General features: G+C 51.3%; 1 protein-coding gene across 1 annotated transcript in view; it reads right to left on the minus strand.

Annotated features, from left to right (window-relative positions):
- LOC126517831 (uncharacterized) overlaps nucleotides 1-23,082 on the minus strand; it is an 88,008-nt gene that overhangs the window by 31,625 nt on the left and 33,301 nt on the right. The window contains exons 2-5 of the mRNA XM_072285187.1: nucleotides 14,270-14,585; nucleotides 13,029-13,280; nucleotides 8,437-8,613; nucleotides 6,631-6,849 (exon numbers count right to left, since the gene is read on the minus strand). Of these exons, the coding sequence (XP_072141288.1) occupies nucleotides 6,631-6,849; nucleotides 8,437-8,613; nucleotides 13,029-13,280; nucleotides 14,270-14,585 (964 nt within the window). The remainder of the gene's footprint in view (nucleotides 1-6,630; nucleotides 6,850-8,436; nucleotides 8,614-13,028; nucleotides 13,281-14,269; nucleotides 14,586-23,082) is intronic.

Here is a 23,082-nt window from a genome sequence, read left to right on the forward strand (position 1 = left end):
TCGGGACCCGCGAGACCACACCCCTGTTCACGACTGAAGACCGTGCATCGATGGAGCCTGTCATTAGCTAAAGTTTCAATGCTGACTCGTTTCGGTATAATCCCGTGTACACATTAGTACGGCAAACTCCTGTCTGTCTTATAAAGGGTAACTAAAGAGAAGCACTAAGTCAGTTCAGGCTCATAAAGTACACATTCAAAGGCCTATATTCGTTATTAATTTCGCGGTAATAAGTCAATTATCAGAAGAGGAAATGAAGACCGAGGTTCCACTTTTCGAATTTCGCACCGAAATACCGCACCAGTACGTCACGTGTGACACATCACGGATTTGAAAGCATTTTCCCCCGTAGCTGCGCCCGTGTGCACCCAGTAAATGTGCTTGAAATTTGCCGAGCTCAATCTTGGACTTTCTTTTTCTTTTCCAAATTCAATGCAGTCCATAACTTAACGATTAGAAATTAACCAGGCCCCGAGCAGGTGTCACATAAAAATCTATCTCGTCACGGTGAGCTGCTGCGGCAACTTGGCGTCGCCACTCCAGTCTCTCCTTTTCGCGCATTTTGGGGCTAATTAACCAATCCTCACATCACGGTAAGACCGGATCTTTCCTCCAATTCTACAGTAGGGGAGTTAACTAATATTGCTCAAAAATATTGTTTCCCCTTTAGCGCCTCTTTAGACCTTCTCCGTTTTGCCGGACGGAATGATGTGTTTTATGACGCAACGGGCTGCTCAAAACGGTCTATATTGTTAGTGTAATAGCACGAACGTGGGGAGATCGCAAGGTTAAAGGGACTGACATGCCAATTTATATGGTAGCCTTTTTTTTTTTTTTTAAGTGCAACAGAAAGCTTACTGGTCAGAGGGTCCAATCGTGCAGTGGAAAACGCCGTTGAACATCTTTCTATCAGAATTTTTCGATCTGCTGTGAGGACGTAGGCGTATGTCGCAAGCACGTTGGAAACCGTGATATAGATGGGCGCGACTACAGGCTGGCGTTGGTGGGAACAAAGCAGACAAGTGCAGCCCAAGTATTGAACCTCCTAGCTTGGTGCGGCCCTATAAGTACCTATCAAGCCGAGTATAATACTTATCAAGCTGACGTTCCTGCGGTTCATGTTTTTCTGAAGTGTTTAACTATTTCTACATTAATAGCTACTTGCTTTCGTGGTTTCCTGTCCAACTGCCTTGGACATATACAAGAGAAGTCCTTTTTTTTTTCTATCCGAGAAAAGCTAAGTGGTAGGATACGCCAGTGTATATCGCAATTATTAAGGTCTATTCGATTTAACCAAGTTTCTTTGCCCCTTCTGCACCTAGGGAATCGATTTCCCCAGGTACACACGCAGCTGCGCACACTGTACCCCTTGCAGCGAGTGGGTGCAGCCCGCGGCATACCGCAACCGGCATAGCCTGCACCTTTTTGGTTCGTCGCGCCGTGCACACCTTTTCTTAACCGAACAAACCCATAACAGTGCAGTGCTGGCATCCCGTCCACGGCACAATCAGTCGGTGGCATTTTGCATCTCACAGGGAGACCAACGGCACTCGGGGTTACTCGTTCGCAATCGTGCGCGCACTGAAGCCAGTCGCGTGCGCCGTCATGCATGCGATGATGCAATGAGAGGCGCCACGGCTCTGCCGTTCCACTCGCTTCCGCGAAGGCAGCGCCGCTCGCTAGCGCGAACCAAGTTCGGCGTATCGTATACATAGTATGCACGTAACGTCACATCCGCTGCTGTCGTCTGCTTCTGCTACCTTCCGCCATCTTGGGGAACCTTATCAACAGGCGCGCGCATATATAGGCCTATAGTAGGTTCCCCAACATGGCGCCGCCGTAAACCGGAAGTCGTGGAGTATCCTTGAATGACGTACGTGCATACTATGTATACGATACGTGGGGTTAAGTTACGGTTAAGTCGCACTAGTCGATGCACGATGCTGAAGTTATGAACTTGCTCTCCTCCCTTCGCGCCTATTGAGTAACGAGTGGATGAGGTGCACCAATTTTATTTCACGATAAAGATAAGGAACGATAGCTTGTTCCAGACGGCTCTGCCATACTCAATTGAAAGCCACCTTGCTTCAGGTTGGCGTTTATTTTCAGTCCGTCAACTCCCTGAAGACAGATGACACGTACAGCAAAGTAGAAATTCAGTCACGTCTCAATTTCTACGAGTTCATCGTTCAAGCCTCCCTTGCAGAGAAACTGTGTCGAACCAGGTTGAGGAAGAGAGATTCAGAGGACATCACTAATTTGACATCGGCCACGACCACACAGCAAAATCGACGAGCAGACACGTACGCTGTTCACGCCAGAATGAACGAACGCGATGGCGAGAAAACAAACTCGAAGGCGCATCTCCTTCTCCGATTCGACAGTGTGTGCGGCACTGGTGTAGATCCATTCACAGGCGCTTAGTATATAGTAGGGATATAGCGTGCATTCGGTGCCGTGCTAAACCACGATAACATATCGCTATTTGAAGCGAACAAGGGTAAGACGCGCTTTGTTCCTTCCTGTTCGCGTTGCCATAGTGCGATGATAAAGCGACACCTGACACACTAAGGCTCCAGTTCCTCCTCAGGACAAATTCCTTACGTCCTCTCATCTTTCGCATGTCGTGTCAGCTCGAAATCTCCGAAGAACAAGCCGTGCAACGTTCCAGCGACGGGCAGCCTTACGGTGTGTCGGCAGCATTCTGGATGCCACATCGACGCTAAGCGGGCCGCCTTTGTGCAAACGTCCAAACTAACGGCTTCCAAACTAACGGCACGCCTTGCTGATTAAGTTTACTCGACCTGCTGCCCATACTTGTACGGTATCACGTGATCTGGCAAGGGACAGGAGGGTGGGATGGAGAAACTACACGACGAAACGTTTGAGACGGCACGGGCGTCGCTTTTGTGCGCTCTCTGGGGGGGGGGGGGGGGTAGGTATTTTGTAAGTGTCCACCTAGTGGACATGTCCATTTCGCCTGCTGCTGAAGCTCTGATTGCATGGCTTGGCTGGGTTACGCGTCAGAAGGAGACAGACGCCTTCAGCAAATTTCAGCAGACGAAATGGATATGTCCACTAGGTGGGCACTTACAGAATGGTCGCGTCGGCGGACTGCGGGCGCGTATAGTTGCGGCTGTTCGTCGGCGCGCCCGCTCCTGTTTGCTCGCTCCCCCCCCCCTCCCCCCTGGATGTCCGCCGATGACGGTGGCGGAGGCTACTCTGCACCGTTTTCGGGGGCCGGCTGCTCGTGCAGGTCGGACGCCGTTGCGTCGGTGTTCGCGTACGGCGGGTACGTCGAGTACGGCGGGTACGGCGACGCCAAGTCGGGGTAGACCGGCGGGTACGCCGTGGCCGGGTAGCCGTAGTAAGAAGGCATCGGCGCGTACGGACCCTGCGGAGGCCAGTAGGCGGCGCGCGGCTGGTACGGCCCGTACGACCCGTAGGGGTATTGGGGAAACGGGTTGTACGGCGCCGGGTAGGCCGCTGCACCGTACGGGGTGGGAAAGCCGCACGCGGGAGGGAACGGCGCCGCGTACGGGTACCACGGCGACGGCTGTTCGGCGAAGGGCCACGCGTAGCCGAAGGCGTCCGCCATTGCGTAGTCGTTCGGCGGGAACGCTCCGTAGAAGTCGTTCGGCGACTGCTGGTAGCGCTGCCAGCTTCTATCGCGCGTCCTGAACGGACGCTCCGTCCTATAGCCGTCACGCCGTCCACGGGTGCCGTACGACGGTTGCGTTCCGTGACGCTTATCCCGCGCGCCGGTAGTGTAGGCCTGGTCTGTGGCCTGGTCAGCGTCCTGTACGGTGGACTGGTCAGTGGGCTGATCGGTGGCCTGGACAGTGGCCTGGGCGGTGGCCTGGTCAGTGGCCTGGGCGGTGGCCTGGTCAGTGGCCTGTACAGTATCCTGATCGGTGGCCTGGACGGTGGCCTGGTCACTCTCCGAGATTGGTCGGTCGCCATTGGCGAGCATGGGCGTCTTAGTCGTCGCATCCACCGGCCCGACGTCTCTCTCAGTCTCCCCGTGCGCGCCTTTTGAAGGGGCCTGGTTGCTCGAACTGGAGGGCTTGGCCAGCTTGACGCGGGGCGGTTTGCCGCCCGCTAAGGTGGCGTCGCCTATTGGAGATTTCCCAGAGGTGGAGGGCCCTTGGGACCCGACAGGAGCAGATACATCACTTACGGCCTGCGGTAACCTTTATTAAACTCCAGCGCGGGAGCGGGGACGTCGCAGATGCGAGGCGACATGGCGCTGAGATCTTTGTTTTTTATGTTTATAAAAAAGCTACACTTCTATCTTTATTTTTTGCCATTGTTGGCTTTACGCGAAACACGTCGAAAAGAAACGAAAAGATGCGGCTCTATGATGTCATATGGCGCACGTGAGAGTTGCGACAAAAAGAAGAAAAAAATGAATTTGCTGTAAGGCGCTTCTGCTACATATACGTGCAGCAAATTCACTGCACTGTTTTCGTTTGCTAAACCATGTTTTCAAATCAAAGACTGTTTATAGGGCAAAATAACAACTATATACAATGCGCTTTCGCACGTCTCAATACCGAATTTCAGCCAACTTTCAGCTCAAACACTCGCGAGTAACCAGAAAGGGGAAAAAATGAGGCAACAAGCAAGAAATAGCGGCCTGCGCTTGGTTAGGATAATCATGATGGAATAAGGCCTCGCTGGACTCGCCGCGCATAGGTGTTGTCCGAATCCAGCGCCTGCACGATCACCTCCTTTGCGTGACAGACACTGATCTCGAAAGTGATGCTTTAGTTGATTCGATTGCGCCTGAAGTAACTGCAGGATCGGAAACACGTCTTAGCCATCATGTTTTGGACATCGCCTATCGCTAACGTGCTCTTTCGAACTCTTCTCGACGGTATAAGCAGCTTTGCGAGCGCTGCCAGAGGCTGAAGTGTCCCACAGTCACCGAACACATTTATCTTTTTTTTTAAAGATGATATACTCTTAGCTGACTTCAGAAGGGATCGGCGTATCTGGGATCTGGATATCTTGTAACCACATCCCCTCCCCCCCCCCCCCCGCCAAAAAAAAACGGTTCGTTATGTTGCTTGAAAATGCCGTATGAACATGAGAATAGTATCAAATGACACCTCCGCACGCCGGGAACACGTATTTTTAGACAGCAACTAAAGATATAACGAAAACAAAGTGTAATTAAGCGTAAACGGGAGGGGGGGGGAATGTTAGTGGCTGTGTCACTTTTGCCTTCTGTCGCGCCACAGCCAAGTGCCGTCTAATTAACTACCGCGCCCTCCGCCACATGGCGCGAAGTTCCCGAGTTTGGAAAGGAAGAGAGCGGGGTTGGATAAGCAGAGAGAGAGAGAGAGAGAGAGAGAGAGAGAGAGAGAGAGCGGAGACCCACCAACCGCGCGAGCGCTTCGCTCGGACCTTGGGCGCGCGTTTTGGAGAAGCCGTAAACACGTGGGGATAACAGGCCTTATGCCTCGCAGTAGCGTCGAAGAGCAACAAGAAAATCGAGAAGAAAGACGCATTCCAGAGTATCAAGCGTCGACCACGTGCCTAGGCTAAGCAAGACCAGGTCGACGTACTTGCGCGTGAAATACGCGATACGAATAAAAATACGAAGTTAGTGAATAATGAACATGAAAAACATACTAAAAGAGACGGAATATGGATATAATCAACATTTAATCATCGAATAATTTGAAACACCATGTACGTCGACCTTTTCTTTTTTACTGTGGACACTAGACCATTTCTTTTTACGAGCGATGCCATCACATTTAGTCTCACTGCTACATGACATCAGCCAATATCGCTATGTGTCACGACGTCGCGGTAATGTCCATAACGCCAAGTCTGACGCACTTCAATACCAAGCTTTATTGTTAAAGTAAAATATCCTGTCTCTCAACTTTCATACTTGATAAGTGTGAGAGCCCTTCAACGTGAGAAGCGTAGGGTGGAGTTTATATAGCATCGAAAATGTGTTTGAGTACTCCTTTAACACAGTTTCTTCGGTGTGCCTTTAAAAGGAGACTAAAGAGCAAAACAAAAAAAAGCTATTTTATTTGTGTTAGTAAACTATACCTTCTACAATATCACATCGCGAGAAGACGCTTGATAGGCCAGAAAAGGCACACAGGGGAAAGACGGGTGGTGACACCACCTAGAAGTTCCCGCACTAGCTCGCCGTGACGTCAGGCGTGTGCTAGGGTCTAGTTAACTGTTTATCGGCAGAAAATTGACTACTACATTATGTTCTAAAGGAGCCGTAGATTGAATACGTCCAGTTTCTGGAACTTTCACTGAGGCAACGCGGCCTAAATACGAAAAAAAAGAAAGATACCTTGAAATCAGTGACGTCACACTGACGTACGACGTTAATGGTTCGGCGCTAAAATGAAAAAAAAAAGTACTGAACTTTGACTTTTATTTTCTCTTTTAATAATGAACCTAATGTCGTGAAATTAACGACAATATATGTTATCAGTCTAAACAGACTTCGTGTATCTCCTTAGTGCCCCTCAAGTGAGCAAGAGAGACAAAAAAAAGAAGAGGAACTTAACTAGAACAGAAAATGTGGTTTGCTACCCTATACACTAGGAAAGGGGGACAGGGAGGAGAGGAAGACAGTTGGCTGACCTGTTGCTGCTGCTGCTGTTGCTGCTCGGTGCCCGGTTGCTGCGCAGGCGTGCGTCGGCGCACGACGCCCTCCGATTGGCTGCTGGGCTTCTGCTTGCGTCGCGCGAACGCCTCGTCCGCCTCGCGGTCCACCACGAGCAGGTCCACTCGCGTCGGGTCCTGCTTGATGCGCTCGATGATCTCGCGGTGGCTCTCGCCCTCCACGGACAGGCCGTTCACCTGCGTTCCCCACCATCCCCGGCAAGAGCGGTCGAGGTCACGTGGCACATCGCTCGAAGCCCCCGTTTACACGAAACGTCCCGGCAAGGTGAATCGCTATCCGCGTTTGCACGTACGCGACAATATATAGTGCGTCGCGTTTCCTATTGCGCATCACGGCAGTACTATGCGACGCTGTTTACTTGCGGCGCATCGCCCCTACTACAGTGTAAAATAATTTACATCCATTAAAGTGAATAAGGGTGTAAACCACGTGGTGTAAATAACTCTATAACTCGCACCCTTATACCCAAAAGGGTGTATTGGTGAGCGTTAGGTCTATACACACCCTTATTTGTCTATAGCTCACGTTAATCCCTTACATCCAAAAGGGCGTATATGGGTGTGGGTGTACACACCAAAACGTGTTACGCCCATTGTCACTCAAACTTAACACCGCGTTCGTGGTTCAAGAAATCAACACTCCTTTTTTTTTTTCAGTTCAAGCGAGTGACGAAGCCGGTCTTTTGACTTCAGCACATTGCCGGGCAGACACAGAAGCCGAAGGATCGATAAGGAACCCGGCAAGTGCAATCTGGTGCTGTGAAAATTCGCCGAATACCGCGTATGAGTCAGATGGTGAGCAATCGCGTTCCGCGACGCGAAAAAGTCTCTCACAACTTGTCTTATTCGAGAGAGGAAGATACACTAACTGGATCGGATGCACGCCGCGGCCTTCGTCACGCTATCTTCCAAGGGCGGAAGGAAGTGCCACAAAAAACGAGCGGAAGCACGCACTTGTGTTCAGTGAACCGATTCCTGTAAAGGCACTTTCGTCATATTCAAGAGTGTGTTGGTTTAACGCCTCCTAATGTGACACCGCGACGTGTTGCCTAGAGCAGCGGAGCAAGGTGCAAGTAAAATAAACGTGAAAGTAAAAACCTCACAATGTCGCAGCGCGAGCCTCCCCCTCGAGCATCTCGTTTCAGCTTCTATTTTTGCACGTTTCCGTCGCCACGAGCAACGTCGCACGCGCAGTCACCGACACACTGTACGTATACGCAGTATCAACAAACTCCGAATGTGACGAAGTCCCCCCCCCCCCTTTTTTTTTTATGTCAACGTGTCCAGCCACGTCATAAGTTTCGAAGCGTCGTGTTGAGGCACTTCGTCACGCTCGACTGCGGTCCCAAGACGCGAGCCTTCTACAGGTTGCGTTTATATCGAGACTGCGTACAATCGCTAGATAACCAGGATAACCGTTCACGGCCTCCAATTCGAGCGCGTCCGACGCTTCCCGAAAGCGACAGCGCACCGACGGAGTCTCCGAAAATAGCGTAAACGACTGGCCTACAGCGCCCCAGAAATTATGAGTCAGCGACACGGCTCGCGCCTTCGTTTGCACTCAGCCTGAGTTGCTTAGTATACGCTATGCCAATGTCGTCCCGCTGGGACCTTGTTTATGGTATCGTTGCTTCGGGTCTTCTTCCGCTCCAGCGAGTCACTGTTCGGGAGGTCTACAAGCTACGGACTGCGATGGAACACGCGCGCCGAATCCGGACCGCGGGTTATAGGCGAGAGGACCGCGCGGACGGGCCTCGCACGCACCTCGACGAGCCGGTCGTTCTTTCGCAGGCCTCCCAGTTCGGCGGGGCTGCCGGGGTCCACCTGTCCGATGAAGTGTCCCTGGCGCTTCTTGTCGGCGTGGAGGTTGAAGCCGTAGCCGTCGAAGTTGGGCCACTTGGACAGGTGGCACAACCGGAGACCGTCGTGGCCAGTGGCCTCCTGCGATTCGGGGGGAAAGGGAAACGAACGACGATTGAGAGAGGGAGAGGAGGACTGCAGTCGTATATGGCACTCGGGTAGCTTCAAGACTACTGGACAAACACGTGACTTCGCTTGTACAGCCCGTAAAAAAAAAAAAAAAAGAAAGAAAGAAAAGCGCGTGGACGGTGGTGTGAACAGCTGCTCGCGTTCCTTTCTTTTTCTTTTTCACCGCCTCGTCGCACACGGACCCATCAATGTGACGTTCAGTGGCGCGGCACAATTATTTCGTCCAGACAGCATACAACTGTCGTGAAAAATACAGTCGCGTTAAAAAAAAAAGAGCTGCAAACAAGGTGCCCGTGGCCAAAGGGGCCCCAAGAGTGCGCGGCGTCGCTGAAATAGGAAAAAGAAAAGAAAAGAAAGAAATCGATATATTAATAACGTTCCAATTACTGGCACTCGTTTTCGTAAGCCACGAGCTTTCGCAAGTCGGCGCCGCCGATCATTCTTGGGGCCTCTACGACCACAGGCACCGTGTTTGCAGCTCATATCGAACGTCACTGTAGATTGGCTGTGCTGCGCGCATCGATACAGGTGCACTACGACACCGTGAAGGCGTGATACTCCTGGCGCTGCAAGCGTACGGAGAGAGTGCGGACAAAGGCGGCTTTCACTTCACAACCGTGCTACATACGCGACTTGGAAGTGCGGTCACACTTTCTAGGAAGGGTGTACAGCGTCACTGAGAGAGAGAGAGAGAGCAAAAGAAAAAAGGAAAAGGAAGTTCACAGCCAGTCGGTCTGTGACGAAAGCCGATTTCTCGCATTATGCAAATCTCGCAACCGTCTGAGAGAGAAACACTACCGCGTGAGGTGTGTGTGTGGGGGGGGGGGGGGGGGGGACCCTCGTTATTGTTTCCTCCCAAGTTGCTGGGAAAGTCCGTTCACGACAATGAGCGCAAAAAAATGCCACAAGAGACAAGATCCCCGTGCTATCCGCGCCCCCTACAGCGCCTCGTCCATTGCCCCAACTTTCGCACCCAACACTTTCCGCGAGTTCAGAGCGCTCGTAGGACACAAAGCAAGGGGGACTCGAAACGTCGTTCGCACTCGGGTTTGGTGCGTTTTGGTCGCACGACAACTGAGCTATACAAGTGAGAGAGACAGAGAAAAAGGTCAAGGAAAGGCACGGGGGTACGTCAACCAGATGAACGACCGGTTCGCTACCCTACAGAGGGGAAAGAGGGTTGAGAGAGAGAGAGAGAGAGAGAGAGAGAGAGAGAGAGAGAGAGAGAGAGAGAGAGAGAGAGAGAGAGAGAGAGAGAGAGAGAGAGAGAGAGAGAGAGAGAGAGAGAGAGAGCCAGCCCTGAGGGTGTCGCTTCGTCCGGAGGCGCGCATGGAAACTGTTCGTTACTACTGCGCTTCTTTGAAGTCGAATGACCTCAGTATTATAAGGCGGATGGACAATCTTTCGATCAAACCGCACACAAACGGCTTGGAAAATAAAGGATAAAAAGTGGGAAATGAAAAGGAAAAAAGATGAACGCGGTCGACGCGAACCAAATTCGACCATTTTCCCCAATAGTCACAATTGGGAAAACTTTCGCACATGAACCCGACGACCGTTTTTTCCGCCCGATAAGCCGACTCGACCCGACTTTAATCGGGTTCATGTAAACGTATAAGCCGAGCTTGCGGTCAACTTTCTGCTACACTGAAGGGTAAGCAACTGGGGCGGACCTTCGGCACCTGTGTTACTGCACCAAGTGCATTCCGGCAGCGTTTGATAGCGCTTTCGGTAGAGTTCTAGTAAACTATAGTTTCGGTTTCTATATGGACAGATATTGAGTCAGCGTAGCTCCCACGTGCGACGGTTTTACATTTGCCCGAACGCGGCAGAGAAAACAGCCAGAAAATAACTCAGATTTACCCGCCAGTAGTGTGGCTGGTCGTACTTGACCCTCGCAAATAATGCGCCCAAATTTCTTCCCTTTCCCAGTTTGAGCTGACGCGGATGAGAACGCGGAACTATATTCAGGAGCGCTCTCACTCCTGCTCGCTTTGCCTCCGTAGCTTTCGCTTCATTGCCACTGGAAGTGTTCCGCGAGCATAGGCTCAAGGTTTGAAGAAAAAGGCGTCGCAAGGCCCCTTTACTAGAGCGATTAAGTTAAGGGTACGCAAGCGGCTCGCGTACGCAAGAACTAGCGGCGACGGTACTGCGCATGCGCAGACGTAGGGGTCTGCGCATGCGCAGTGCCGTGGCCCCTAGTTCTCGCATACGCAATCCGCTTGCGTCCCCTGGTATAAAGCTCTCTACTAACAAGAAAGCCTCTCGCTACAAAATGCATCCGCTAGCATTCCGTGCAACGACAGTGGAGACGTGTGTGTATGAGGGGGGGGGGGGGCAGTGAGCGGTGCATCTATAGATGCGCACACTTCGCGAAGGTATCGCGCCGGTTGCCCGCTGCTTGCGGCACACGCAGCTCGGCGCCCGTACATCCGGGGCTCGGATTGCACGCGCGCGCCTGGCGTCAGGAGGCAGGCACGGCCTTGGCTCGCTGGCTTGTCTTACATCGCGAGCGCCCGAGAGCGAGCTGTTGTTTTGAACGGGGAAGGCACGTGCGCTTTAGAGTTTAGGAAACTCGCATTCTTCCTTTCATTTCTTTTATTATCTTCTTCTCTCTCTCTCTCTCATCTTGCTTTTCTGTCGGTATGCGCAACTCCAAGCAGGTTTTTCTTTCGCATTAAGTTATTCGCCAGCGCTAGGAATGCACGTGGCCGTCCGTGTTTAACGTGAAAGGAAACTTCGCAACGGCGTTGAGTTGAACACTTACGAGGAACGCAATGAAGAGAGAGAGAGAGATAAAAAAATACCTGTGTTAGTAAATTACCCTTCTACAATACGAAAAAATGTTACTCTTCCCGCGAGAAGACGCTCCCCAAGTCAGGAAATACGCAGAACGACAGACGCGTGGTGGTGAAGCCGTCTTGAAGTTGCTGAAACAGCCCGCTGTGACGTCATGAATATCGACGACGTCTGCTCGGGGCCTAGTTAAATTTTCTTATGTAACTAAAAGGTGGACTACACTGCGTTCCTAAAAGGGTGATAACCGTACTTGGCAAGTTTCGAGAACTTTCACCGTGCCACAACGCGGCCCGAATACGAATAGGTGCGCTGTAAGCTTTGATTTACACCCTCAAAAGTGCGCAAGCGTGTATAGTGTTAGTTTATAGCGTGCTTTGAAATCCGTGACGCCACACTGACGTACCGTCGCATGGGCTTCCAGCGCGACATTCAAAAAAAAGAAAGAAATGAAACTTTTGCTTCCTTTTTCTCTTTCAATAATCAACTCACAACCACGAAATGGACGAAAACACAGTTTGGATTGAATACTTTATGAGCATAAACTAATTCCGTATTGCTCTTCAGTGTCCTTTTGCGCGTTCGACTGGGACATGTAAAAGCGTATTACCGAGCGGCTATCCTGTTGACCAGTGAGCCTCGTGTTACATGCACTTCGGTTCTGGAGCCAAACGGGAAGAGGGGTGTAAACAGAAATAACTGAACAAAGTGACGAGAAGCGGACGGACAAGGCATGCCTCAATTTCGACTCTCCAAACCTCGGCTTTTATTAGGATAGCAATTACACGGACATTCCAATCGAATTGTTGCCGTCGCCTCGGCATCGCCGTGAGGTTCCGGAGGTTCCGTATATGTTTAGGTACACATGTATACGCCACGCCGTGCTATCTGAAATGCGGTATATGCGGGTTTACTTGTTCGCCTACTGCTCATGGCTTTTATGTCAAGGCACCATGTGCTAGGTTGCGTTGCCCCTTGAGCCTCGAACTCAAACTATGTGGTCCTACTGGCGTTACATGGCACGGCGCTCGCTAGCTGATTGTATGCTAGACTAGCTCTAGGTTGGCGGGGCTGTTGAATGACATGGTGATTGATTGATTCGTTGATTCATTGGGTCTTACGTTTAAAAGCTGCGCCTGCGCTGCGTCACTACGACGGAGCAATAAAAAGTCTATTAACAAGAACCTGCTAAACAGCGAGCCGAGTTGTTAGGCTCTTAGGATGCGGTCGGTGGCCCACTATATATATATATAATATGCCGAAATCTGGAGGTGAATTAGACTGGTCCATCTGCGGCAGGTTTTTACAATACATTTACTTATTATTTTGTGTTTCTTCTGCTGTGGAGAATATATTGCCGTTGGTGGTCGATTCAGTGTGATTTCGCGTTTCCCACTGGTCGTTTCGGTCCAACCGGCCAGTATACAGCGCTTCGACCAGCACGGAAATGACGGACGCTTAGTACATGCATGCCTGGTCTCCGCGGCCGCGGGAACTCATGAAAGACAACACTTAAAAACAAAAAGTAATAATAATAACCCGGGAAGTCGGCAGCGTGTAATAACACTCACGCCTTGCGGCGGCGGCGGTGCCTCCTGCTCCTGCTGCGCCGCGGCGGGGGGCTTGCTGGCGCGCCTGGCGGCCGCCTTGACGCTGCTCAGCTGGATGACGTTGGGCAGGTCCCCGTGGATGGCGACGCCGTGCTCGCGGTACCAGGCGGCCGACCCGTCGTCCACCACCAGCAGTCGGGTCTCGTTGGGCACCGCCTTGATGCGCTCCACGATGTCCCGGTGGTTGGCCCCCTCCACGTTCACGCCGTTCACCTGCACCAAGGAGAAGCGCGGAACCCGGGGCGGAGTCGTCTATGTGCATACACATCGCTGCTATAATAACACACCCGGAAGCTAGTCCAACCGAACGTTCCTTGTTCGACCATACGCTAATCAATCCAGGCCTCCGCATTTCTGAGAACCGCTCTCTTGTTTCGGAGTTCACATGAACGGTTTTTCCTATGCGTGTGTTGGGTGCCGATGCCAGGACTCTGCTTGAACAATATGACGTTCGCGGCTTACGCGTATAATAGTGTTTATTGCGCAGTGGTCGTGAACTTTTCCGACTCAACGCCGGGCGCGCCTCCCTGCTTTTTACCTTTGTCTTGTTTATGTTACGTTTTAGAGTGCAGCTCTTAATTAGTAGTCCGTTCCGAACGTCGGCGGCGTAACCGAGCAAACGAGAGCCGCGGAGAATGAAAGCGAACGGGGAGCGCAGCGGTAGATGAAAGAAAGGCTATAGCGAAGAGAGGTGGAGGGAAGCGCAGGAAGAGGATGCAGCTGAACACGATGAGCCGGAAAGCGGAGGAGGAGCGGAGGGGTTATTTTAAAAATAATTTTAAAATGAAGTTTAGAGCTGCAGTTGGTTCGGGACCACTGTGGCGTAACAGGCCAACTAAATTTACGGACAGGACACACGAAAGGCAGCACGACAGACGACTGTTACTGCAACGCGTCGCATCGCCTCTTCTTTGTCTCGTCTCAAAATTTAGCCCCTACGCTACAGCGCTTCACCAGTCTGCCACATATAGTTAGCGCTCGCCCTGCGGCGTTTCGATCCTCGCACGTCCTCGTTCCCGTCATTCGCCATATAACGAACCTCAGCACCAGTTCGCTGCTTCACTCTGTGCAGCGTGGCCTTCACAGCCGGATACACGTGCCCCACACACGTGCTTTCTGAACACCAGCCGTCCTGTTCTGGACACGCGCACACGCGATGAGCCCAACGTCTCGATCGCGGGAGGGGACACAACAAGACGCACCTCGACGATGGTGTCGTTGGCGCGGAGGCCCGCGGCCTCGGCGGGGCTGCCGGGGTCCACGGCGCCCACGTACTGCAGCTTGCGCTGCTTGTCGGCGTGCAGGTTGAAGCCGTAGCCGTCGAAGTCCGGCCGCCGCACCAGGTGGCAGAGCCGGGCGGCCGGGGCTCCCGCCGGCAGGGACGGCACCTTGACGGGGGCGGCCGGGGGAGAGGAGGAGGAGGACCCCCGCTGAGGATGGTCCGAGGACGAGGAGGAGGAACCGACCGAGGCACCGCTGTTTCTCTGCGCAAAGGAAAAGGAGTTGACGAGTGAGCAACTGTGTGCGTTTTCTGTTTTCTTGTTTTCGTTGCCATTTTCATTGACTGTAGTGTTACCGCTCGCAGGTGCGAGCCATAATTTGTAAAATCAACAACGACAACAACGACGACAACGACATCTTCGTACACCAGCAGGTATCTGAAACGGGAGCATTGACAAAAATTTTTTCGAGCACCACGCGAGGTCGCGTACCTCCGTGTGGTTGTTCTGCGGTTGCAGCGCAGATGCGTCAGCCTTAAAAACGTATATAACGTAAAACGTTATATATATGAACGTATAAAACGCTTATAAACGTATAAAACGTAAAAACGTATATAAACCGCCCGCAGGCAAAGAGAACGCGAGAACTACTGTACCGGGCCTGCATTTAGCTGGTATCTGAGATAAGCTTGTCTCCAAATTTTCTTTCTTTTTCTTCAATGGAGCTAGGTTTGACCACACACACACGCGCGCGCGCACACACACACACACACACACACACACACGCACACACACACACACACACACACACACACACACACACACACACACACACACACGCACGCACGCACGCACGCACACACACACACAAACACACACGCGCGCGCGCGCACAGGAAAGAGACGACGAACCTTTTGGAAGACGTATTTACTTAAACGTTTTCGGCTGGTGGACCAGCCTTCGTCAGAGTACATATTATATATATAAAGAGGCCTCTTTCCTCCCATTAGGCAGGAGAAATCCATTCTGCCGCGCACTCTTTGAAGAGGGCAGACGTGTTGGTTAAATAAATAAATAAGTAAATAAATAAATAAATAAATAAATAAATACCTGAAGACGAACTACCAAGTCCTCTCTAATTGTGAACAGTGCTAGTAGATTGACCGACAAATTAAACACATCAGGAACAGCTCAGACAGGGAAGTATGCGGCGCAGCGAGGGTCAGTTGGATTATAATTATATTGCCCAAAACCACTCTTCAATTTGGTTGTATTTCCTTCTTTCTTTTTTCTGTTCTTGTTTTGTTGTTTTATCCAAAACAAATGATTGTGTCTGAATCGTTTACTTTTTCTTTGTATAACTGCATGGATCCATAACTAGCCTATGGCTAAGGATCCAGACGCTTTCGCATACCATTTTTGATTATCTTAATAAAATTTCTGTTGTTGTTGAGGTTGTTGTCAGTTTCCATAACTTCATGCAAGAGCTAGCTCAAGAGCTAATCCAAATTGCATAAAATACTCATCAAAGAAAGTAAAAAGCCACAAGAAGACTTCACGCGCCAAAGCGTTATCATTCGCTACCCGTGCTTATACTCGACTCCGAAACCCACAAGCGTTGTTTATGCGGTATACCCGTTGAATGTCGACAACTACCGACTGACCCGACCCAGATACACCCCAAACACCAACTGCAGCCGCGGCCACTGCCGAGCCGCAAACGGCCGTACTGCACAGGTGGCATGAGTGATTAATAACCTCATCGTGTGCCTTCGTTATACTCAATCGCGCAGCAGCAAATAACATTTCGACTCACAGAAATCAACATCAAAACAGCCCTTCCGAAGGCTTCTGGTAAACGACGCAATTGAAGTCAGGTGCGTTGCCACTTCCTCTCCGTCGCTTTATTTTCAGGTAAACTTTCTGTACTTTTAACAGTGTACACCAAAACATTCTGTCCATATCTTACGACTGACGTGTATACGTACTACACACGTTTGTTATATCGCTGGCATCACCACAGTTGACTTATTCATCCTCGTTTTGTCTTCACGTTTTGCGAGTGTATCGACTATGGCTGCCATTTTATGTCTTTAAGTGATTTTGTTCTCTCTCTCTCTCTCTCTGCGCCGGGTGAACCTACGTAGGACTTCACGATCTTTAGCTTTGCCTGTCTTTAGCCGTGCGCTTGACTGTGCTGGTCAAGCAAACATTAAACACTTAAGAAAAAGAAGAGAGAGACAGAGAGAGAGAGAGAGATGGGGGGTGGGGGACATCGCGTAACGAGAGGCGCTCGGGTGCCGGATCACGCGCGTCTAAACAAGCAACCTCGGCTCAAAAAAAAAAAAAAAAAAAAAAAAGAATGCGAGATGGTCACAAATCACGCTCCCGACTCCGCCTCCTCGTTTGCGACCCGCCCACCGAGCGAGACGGTGGCTCGTTTGTGCGTATATATGTACACTGCCGCATTTGCGCGATATGCGAAGGACAAAATGGTCTCCATCTCTCCGGCAACGAGAATTGAATAGTTATTATTTCTGCTTTTTTTTTCACCAAAAGCACCGTTTCTTCTTTTCTTCCCTGTACGTACAACAAACACACACACTCTCATGCACACATCTAATGGTCTGCCGCATCATTGCACGTCCGAACGATTCTGAGAGGCACGCTCAACAGTTCCGTGCATTGGTGCTGCCATAAAAGCCTGAACACGCGCCTTTCGAAGGGTACATATACGCACTTTATTAATGATATAATTTACACTTAGGCGCAGCAGACAAGCGACGCCAACCTTGGGACAGCTCACACTGACACGCAAGATGTTGTTTTTAGATCATAGTGACTTCTTTTTTTGTTTCGGCGACTTGGCTGCTGACGATTTCGCCTGCTTCAGAAACCTGTCTGTGTAAACTTGCTCGAAGCAGATGTGCCACTGCTACGTCCTTTCACCGCCAGAATACGACGGAAGGTTAGAAGATCGACGAGCTAAACTTCCTCGCGATCACGACATTCTTTTTTTGTTTTTTTCGTAAATCTCGACGCGACATTCGCATATAAAGCGAGTCGAAAATCCGTAAACTTCACGAAAAAAAAAATTGGGGAGAGTTTCGCCGCAGCTTCCTCCCAGACGCGTTCCGGTTCGCTCTGGTTCGGACCGGAGTAACCAGAGCGGGACAGCGTCGACGACTTCTCGAGCAGAAACGGAGAGGCTCTTGAACCGACGCCGCTAGCGCTTGACAACGGGAGTTACACTGGTGGGCGAGAAGCCATTTGTACACGCCGGCTGCCGTTATAACGCTGCAACGAGGCACCCGGCACCCCCCCCCCCCCCCCCACACACACACACACGCGTAGAAAACTGCGACATGATGGGCTTACGTATGCGCCGATGATTGGAACAAGGCATTCCAGACTGAAGGGTCTATTATCTGGTGCCATTAGGGGCTATAGATTCCAGATTGAAGGGTCTGTGATGTGCTGCCATTGCGATAAAGTCCAATGGCACCAGATCACAGACTCTTCAGCCTGGAATACCTTGTTCCAATCATCGGCGCCATACGTAAGCCCATAGCGTCGCAGTTTTCTGCGTTTTCAACATGTACTTGCGACGGCATGCTGGTTGCCATGCGTGAACGGCACACCGCGATGAAACATCATGCACCGCCGACGGCTAAAGGCAAGCGCTTCCGCACAGCCGACGGGACACCCCCCCATACGTCGACGACGCCCGCAACGAACGGGCGGTCAAGGCAAGGCGTATGCGTAAAGGAAAAAAAAAAGGAAAAACAGGTCACCTTGAACGTCCGTTCGTTCCTCGAACGTCGCTCGACGGTAAAGCGAAACCGAGCTAAAACAATCAGAGGAAGCGACGCGGAATGCGAGCGCGGCGCCGAGATTAGTCCGTATCTGACCGGCCTCCTCCTTTTCCTCCTCCACACGTGGTCGAGACAATGCCGACAAAAGTGTTCCCAGCGCGATAACGGCCGTCGCGCCGCTGCAACGTCATGGTGGCCAGAGGTCGCCACGGAAAGAAAAAGCAACAAGCGACGCGCCCGCAGTCGGGTGCAACTCGGAGCTTTCCGTTTCAGATGCAAAAAGTACAATGGGCAACCCTGGCGCCGCGTTATCGTTCAGCTAACGTGGCGACGATGGTTGGCACATGGATTTTTCCAATGTTCGTGCAATGTTTCTAATTTCGGAGCTTCGCGTGTATTAAACAATAATGAGTGCACTGGTATGCACAACCTCGCCCCCCCCCCCCATAGGAATGTAGCAATATCGCGCGAGCGTCGACCACACGGCGTGTCAACGGCCTTGTGTGGCGGCACGGGGCTCTCCTGATGAGATCAGGGCAGCAGAAGGCTTTCGAAATGGAAATCGCCTTGCGCGCATGCGCATATAACTGTCGTCGAACCCGGCGCACTTCGGCGCTATACTACAGCAAAGCCGCTGACACGCCGTGTGGTCGACGCTCGCGCGACGTTGTGACATTTTCGGGGAAGTTGTATACAAGCGACATCGTACCAACTTGAAAGTATTGGCTTCAAATGTTCTATAGTGGCGTTATATGTTAGGCTTTTACTTTCCAATCAGTCACAGTTTTATGAACACAGCTAGGCACTTTTCAATGCGCGCATAAACGTTATATATACACAATCGCATCATAAGAGGCCAACAAACCAAGACACCTAGGACAATATAGGGGAAATTTCCCCTATGTTGTCCTTGGTCTCTTTGTTTGTTGGTTTCTTATGATTAATAAAAATCGGGAACTCTATGGTACAGAATAACACACCGGGCTGGCAAAAACAGCGTGCAGATTAGTTTCGCGAAAGTCTGACTCGCGTCGGCTTTCGTCGACTTGCGTTGCTAGTCTAACTGAGACCGGCCCTAAACGTGTACAGAAAGGAGGATGCGTATTCGAACTACCGTACAAATACTGCACAACATACTGCGACGTGCGAAGCGGTTTCGGACAATCGGCACTCGAACTACATAGCTGTTCGGGGAAAACAAGTGGCCGCGGACTTACCGGGTCACGAACAATCGTTAACTCTGGCAGCTGAAGCCGTCTGTCTGTATCGCTGAAGCAGATAACTTGCTTGTGGATGCAACCGTGTACAATGGCTTTCTCTTTATGCACGTGCAGCTATAAGCAAATGTTATCAGGTATCATTTAGAAATAGACCAAGGGGCATGTTGTTTTCTTTCTTGCATTTATTTTCTTTCCCTTGCCTTTCGTGCGTGTGTGCGTGCGGAAGGGCACATTTTGCACTCATTGCGGTACTTGTGTGCGAACGACGGGTTAAGAGAGCGCTTTAGCTCGGGCCCAACTCCGATGTCGCAACTTCAAACACGTGCAGAACGCAGAAAGGCTTTCATGAGCCTACCGATTCGAATGAAATGTGTTGCATTTAAGAGGAATGTTTTGTAAGTGTACGCCGACTGGACACATACGTGCTGATTGGCTGCGGGCGCCTGTCTCATTCTGACGCATACCCCAGCCCAGCCAATCAGAACTTCCCAGCAGCAGACGAAATGGCCATGTCCACAAGGCGGACGTATACGAAATCACCCCCTCCCCTCCCCCAGCTCCAGGAGTCCAGCCCTCGATCAGCAGCAGCAGCGGCAGAACGCTATGGCTCCCGAGCCACCACGGCGGGCACAGAGAGAGAGAGAGAGAGAGAGAGAGAGAGAGAGAGAGAGAGGACAGGAATGGTAGGGAGGTCAACAAGAAGAGCATCCGGTTTCCTACCCTACACTGGGGGTGGGGGAAAGGAGAATAGAAAGAGGAAAAAGGGAGAGAGTGAGCACTGAGTGCGTGTGGGCGGGACACTATGCACAGGGACACTATAAACGGTCTCTCAAACCGGTGCACCTCAAGTATTGCACTAATGCACGATTCGCTTTTCGTGCCAGTGACGGGTGTGGCCACGGTCCGAGTATCTCTGACTCGGTGAACGGTCTCAAGTCCAGTCGGTGCAAAGTTTCCCGCAGAGAGAGGCGTTGTACATCGTAGCGGGGGCAGGTACACAATAGAGTGAGCCAGACAGGGAACGCAACACCACGCGAATCCTTCGGCCACCGCTGGAAGTGGGCCATTGTCCTTGCTGCCCGAACGGGTGCTGCTACGCGCGCAGAGGGCGCCCGTGCCGCAAGGTGCCCGCGGCTTGTTTGTGCATGCGCGTCCGTCGGTGGCTGCGCAAACCGCAGCATATAGCGCCGACCAAGGTCGCCCCCGCTTCTCGAAAGGACCATTCCTCGAAGCTGAAGAAAGCCTTCTCGCCTGCCGAGGCCAAGTCCCTTTGTGAGCGCAGCAGCAGCGGGTGTATTCCGGCGTGCTCGCTTGCGAAGGCTCCGTTGCCTATACACCGAGACGCGCAACGCGCTTTTCAGACGCGCACTCGGCGTCGAGCACAAAAGGATGATACGGCAATCCCGGGGCGGTGCTGTCTGTGGGTGCGCGCGCAGAGCTGCCAGTTACGCTAAGCCGGTTCCCAGCGGCATACGCGTCGTCTGACAAGGCAACAGTGTTCGCGACAGTGTAGCATAACCTGAGAGCGCCGACGTCCCCTGCGCTTCCGTCTACTGTACTTGGGCATAAAGCTTGGTCCGGGCCCATAATACTTCGCATGAACTCGACGCCGAGTGGGTCGACTCGGAAGTCGATTTTTTTTTTAACTATAGAGAATTCCTTTTTAAGTCACCTGAGTCATATAGCACAATCCTCGTCCTTAATTGAGCTGGATTACTCGAAGAGGCGGACAGTATACGCGCAAGAGAAATCGGAATGGATAACCAACTAATCAACAAAACCTCACTAATAGCCTAATTCACTGCACATATTGCAATTTACGAACTATAGGCGGCGAGTTCGCCTGGCGTATCGACTTGGATTCTCGGGATAACACCACTTTCGAGGGTGGTGTTAACCACCACTCGTTCTCAAACCGTGCGACGTTCCAGTCATTTCTCGTGCTTCGACGCTAGATAAAAACGAACGTTTTCTTAGAACAGTAAACGGAAGAATAGCGCATTCTTTTACCGCAGTTACGACGGCGCATATGTCGAAACCGCCGCCTCTTTCAAAATCCCGTTCCAAATGATCTTGCAACCGGAAGTAGCACGTGACCCCGTCACGACGCGCAGGCGCAGGTCGCGCGCTACACGACTGGCGCCCACACTCGATGTGTAGGAGCCGAGCGTTACGAGTATTTTCCTTCTCAGGATGCAAAGCTCAACGTTCGGACAGATTAAGCACGCGTACATACCGTCCAGGAAATTGACAAACAGCTTGCTACAGCTTGAGGAAAATTCGTAAGCTCCGTCGCCTGATAAACGACCGGGTGGAGTGCGCTATAATAACGACAAAGTAAAAAGGCAATAAATATAATGAACGCTCCTACAGCTATAGGGTACCGGTGAACGTTACCAACAAGTCAAAACGACGCAGAGCGCTCTTGTGCTAGCCTAAGTGGACCTCCTGCATCAGCTTGCGGCAACCTAATTACATAAGTGGAAGTTTGTTTTCCTTCTTCAGTTAGCGTTATACTTGAGGAACTTCATGTGCGCTTCCCAGCACGCGCCTATATAAGCGTCCACGCGTCCACGTAGATGAGATCACATTATATTATTGACGTGATTTAAGAGAAAACAATGGCACATTTGCATGGTCTACCGCTTACTTCTCGTCGCATGTCACATAAAGAAGTCCCAAGAAAGCGCGACAAGACATCGGATATACGCCGCGAAATTCGCGTGTAAATAGTGTAAATAATGTAAACAGTGTAAATAGTGTAACGGCCGGTTAATATCGGTTGACAGTGTAAGTAACAGTAAACCGGTTTACAGCGCAATAGCGTGAGCTACAGACCAATTTGCACTTGTTGAGGGTGTAACTCGATTTACAGTGTACACCTAGCACGAACACATACAGAGTTCTGCACAACAGTCCAGGAAGCCACGCAAGACAGCACAGGAGAACACGCACAAGCGTGCACACACATAAACAAAGTACCCGAGAAATATTGCGAGAACATGTGCACATAAGTTCACCGTTTCGCAGACGTATACACACCCTCGTCCAATAGGAAAGGGCACACCTCATCTGGTGTTCGACCCGCTATTCCTGCTAACGTGCAACTCAGGGTATCACTGACTGCTATGCTGTTATGTTGTTCTCCTGTTGAAAAAATCTTTCTCAAGGAAGGTTTCCTCATCAAAAGCAAACACGAGGAAAATTAACGGCTTTTAAAAAAAATTATGGGGTTTTACGTGCCAAAACCACTTTCTGATTATGAGGCACGCCATAGTGGAGGACTCCGGAAATTTCGACCACCCGGGATTCTTTAACGTGGACCTAAATCTAAGTACACGGGTGTTTTCACATTTCGCCCCCCCTCGGTATGCGGCCGCCGTGGCCGGGATTCGATCCCGCGACCTCTTGCTCAGCAGCCCAGCACCATAGCCACCGAGCAACCACGGCGGGTAACTACCGGCTTTAGAAACAAAAAAAAAGTTGGCGCTTTCTTTTACATCGGGTCGCCCCCGTTTATTCTCCATTCTTTGCACGCCGTCTGCCACGCGCGCGTACAGGACAACGTGACGGTAGCCTCGGTCGTGCAGGAAAGCCAACCTGTCTTCGCAAACGGCCTACGTATCGCAACTGCGCGCGACGCGCCACGCTCGGAAGGGGGTCGGCGAACACAATGGCCGCGAGCGATTAGCTAAGCGCGCAAAGTCACTCACGCACACACACACGCACACACGGCGCACGAACGCACACGCCCGACAAT

The sequence above is a fragment of the Dermacentor andersoni genome, chromosome 11 (assembly GCF_023375885.2).
Source record: "Dermacentor andersoni chromosome 11, qqDerAnde1_hic_scaffold, whole genome shotgun sequence".
Taxonomy (NCBI): Eukaryota; Metazoa; Arthropoda; class Arachnida; order Ixodida; family Ixodidae; genus Dermacentor; species Dermacentor andersoni.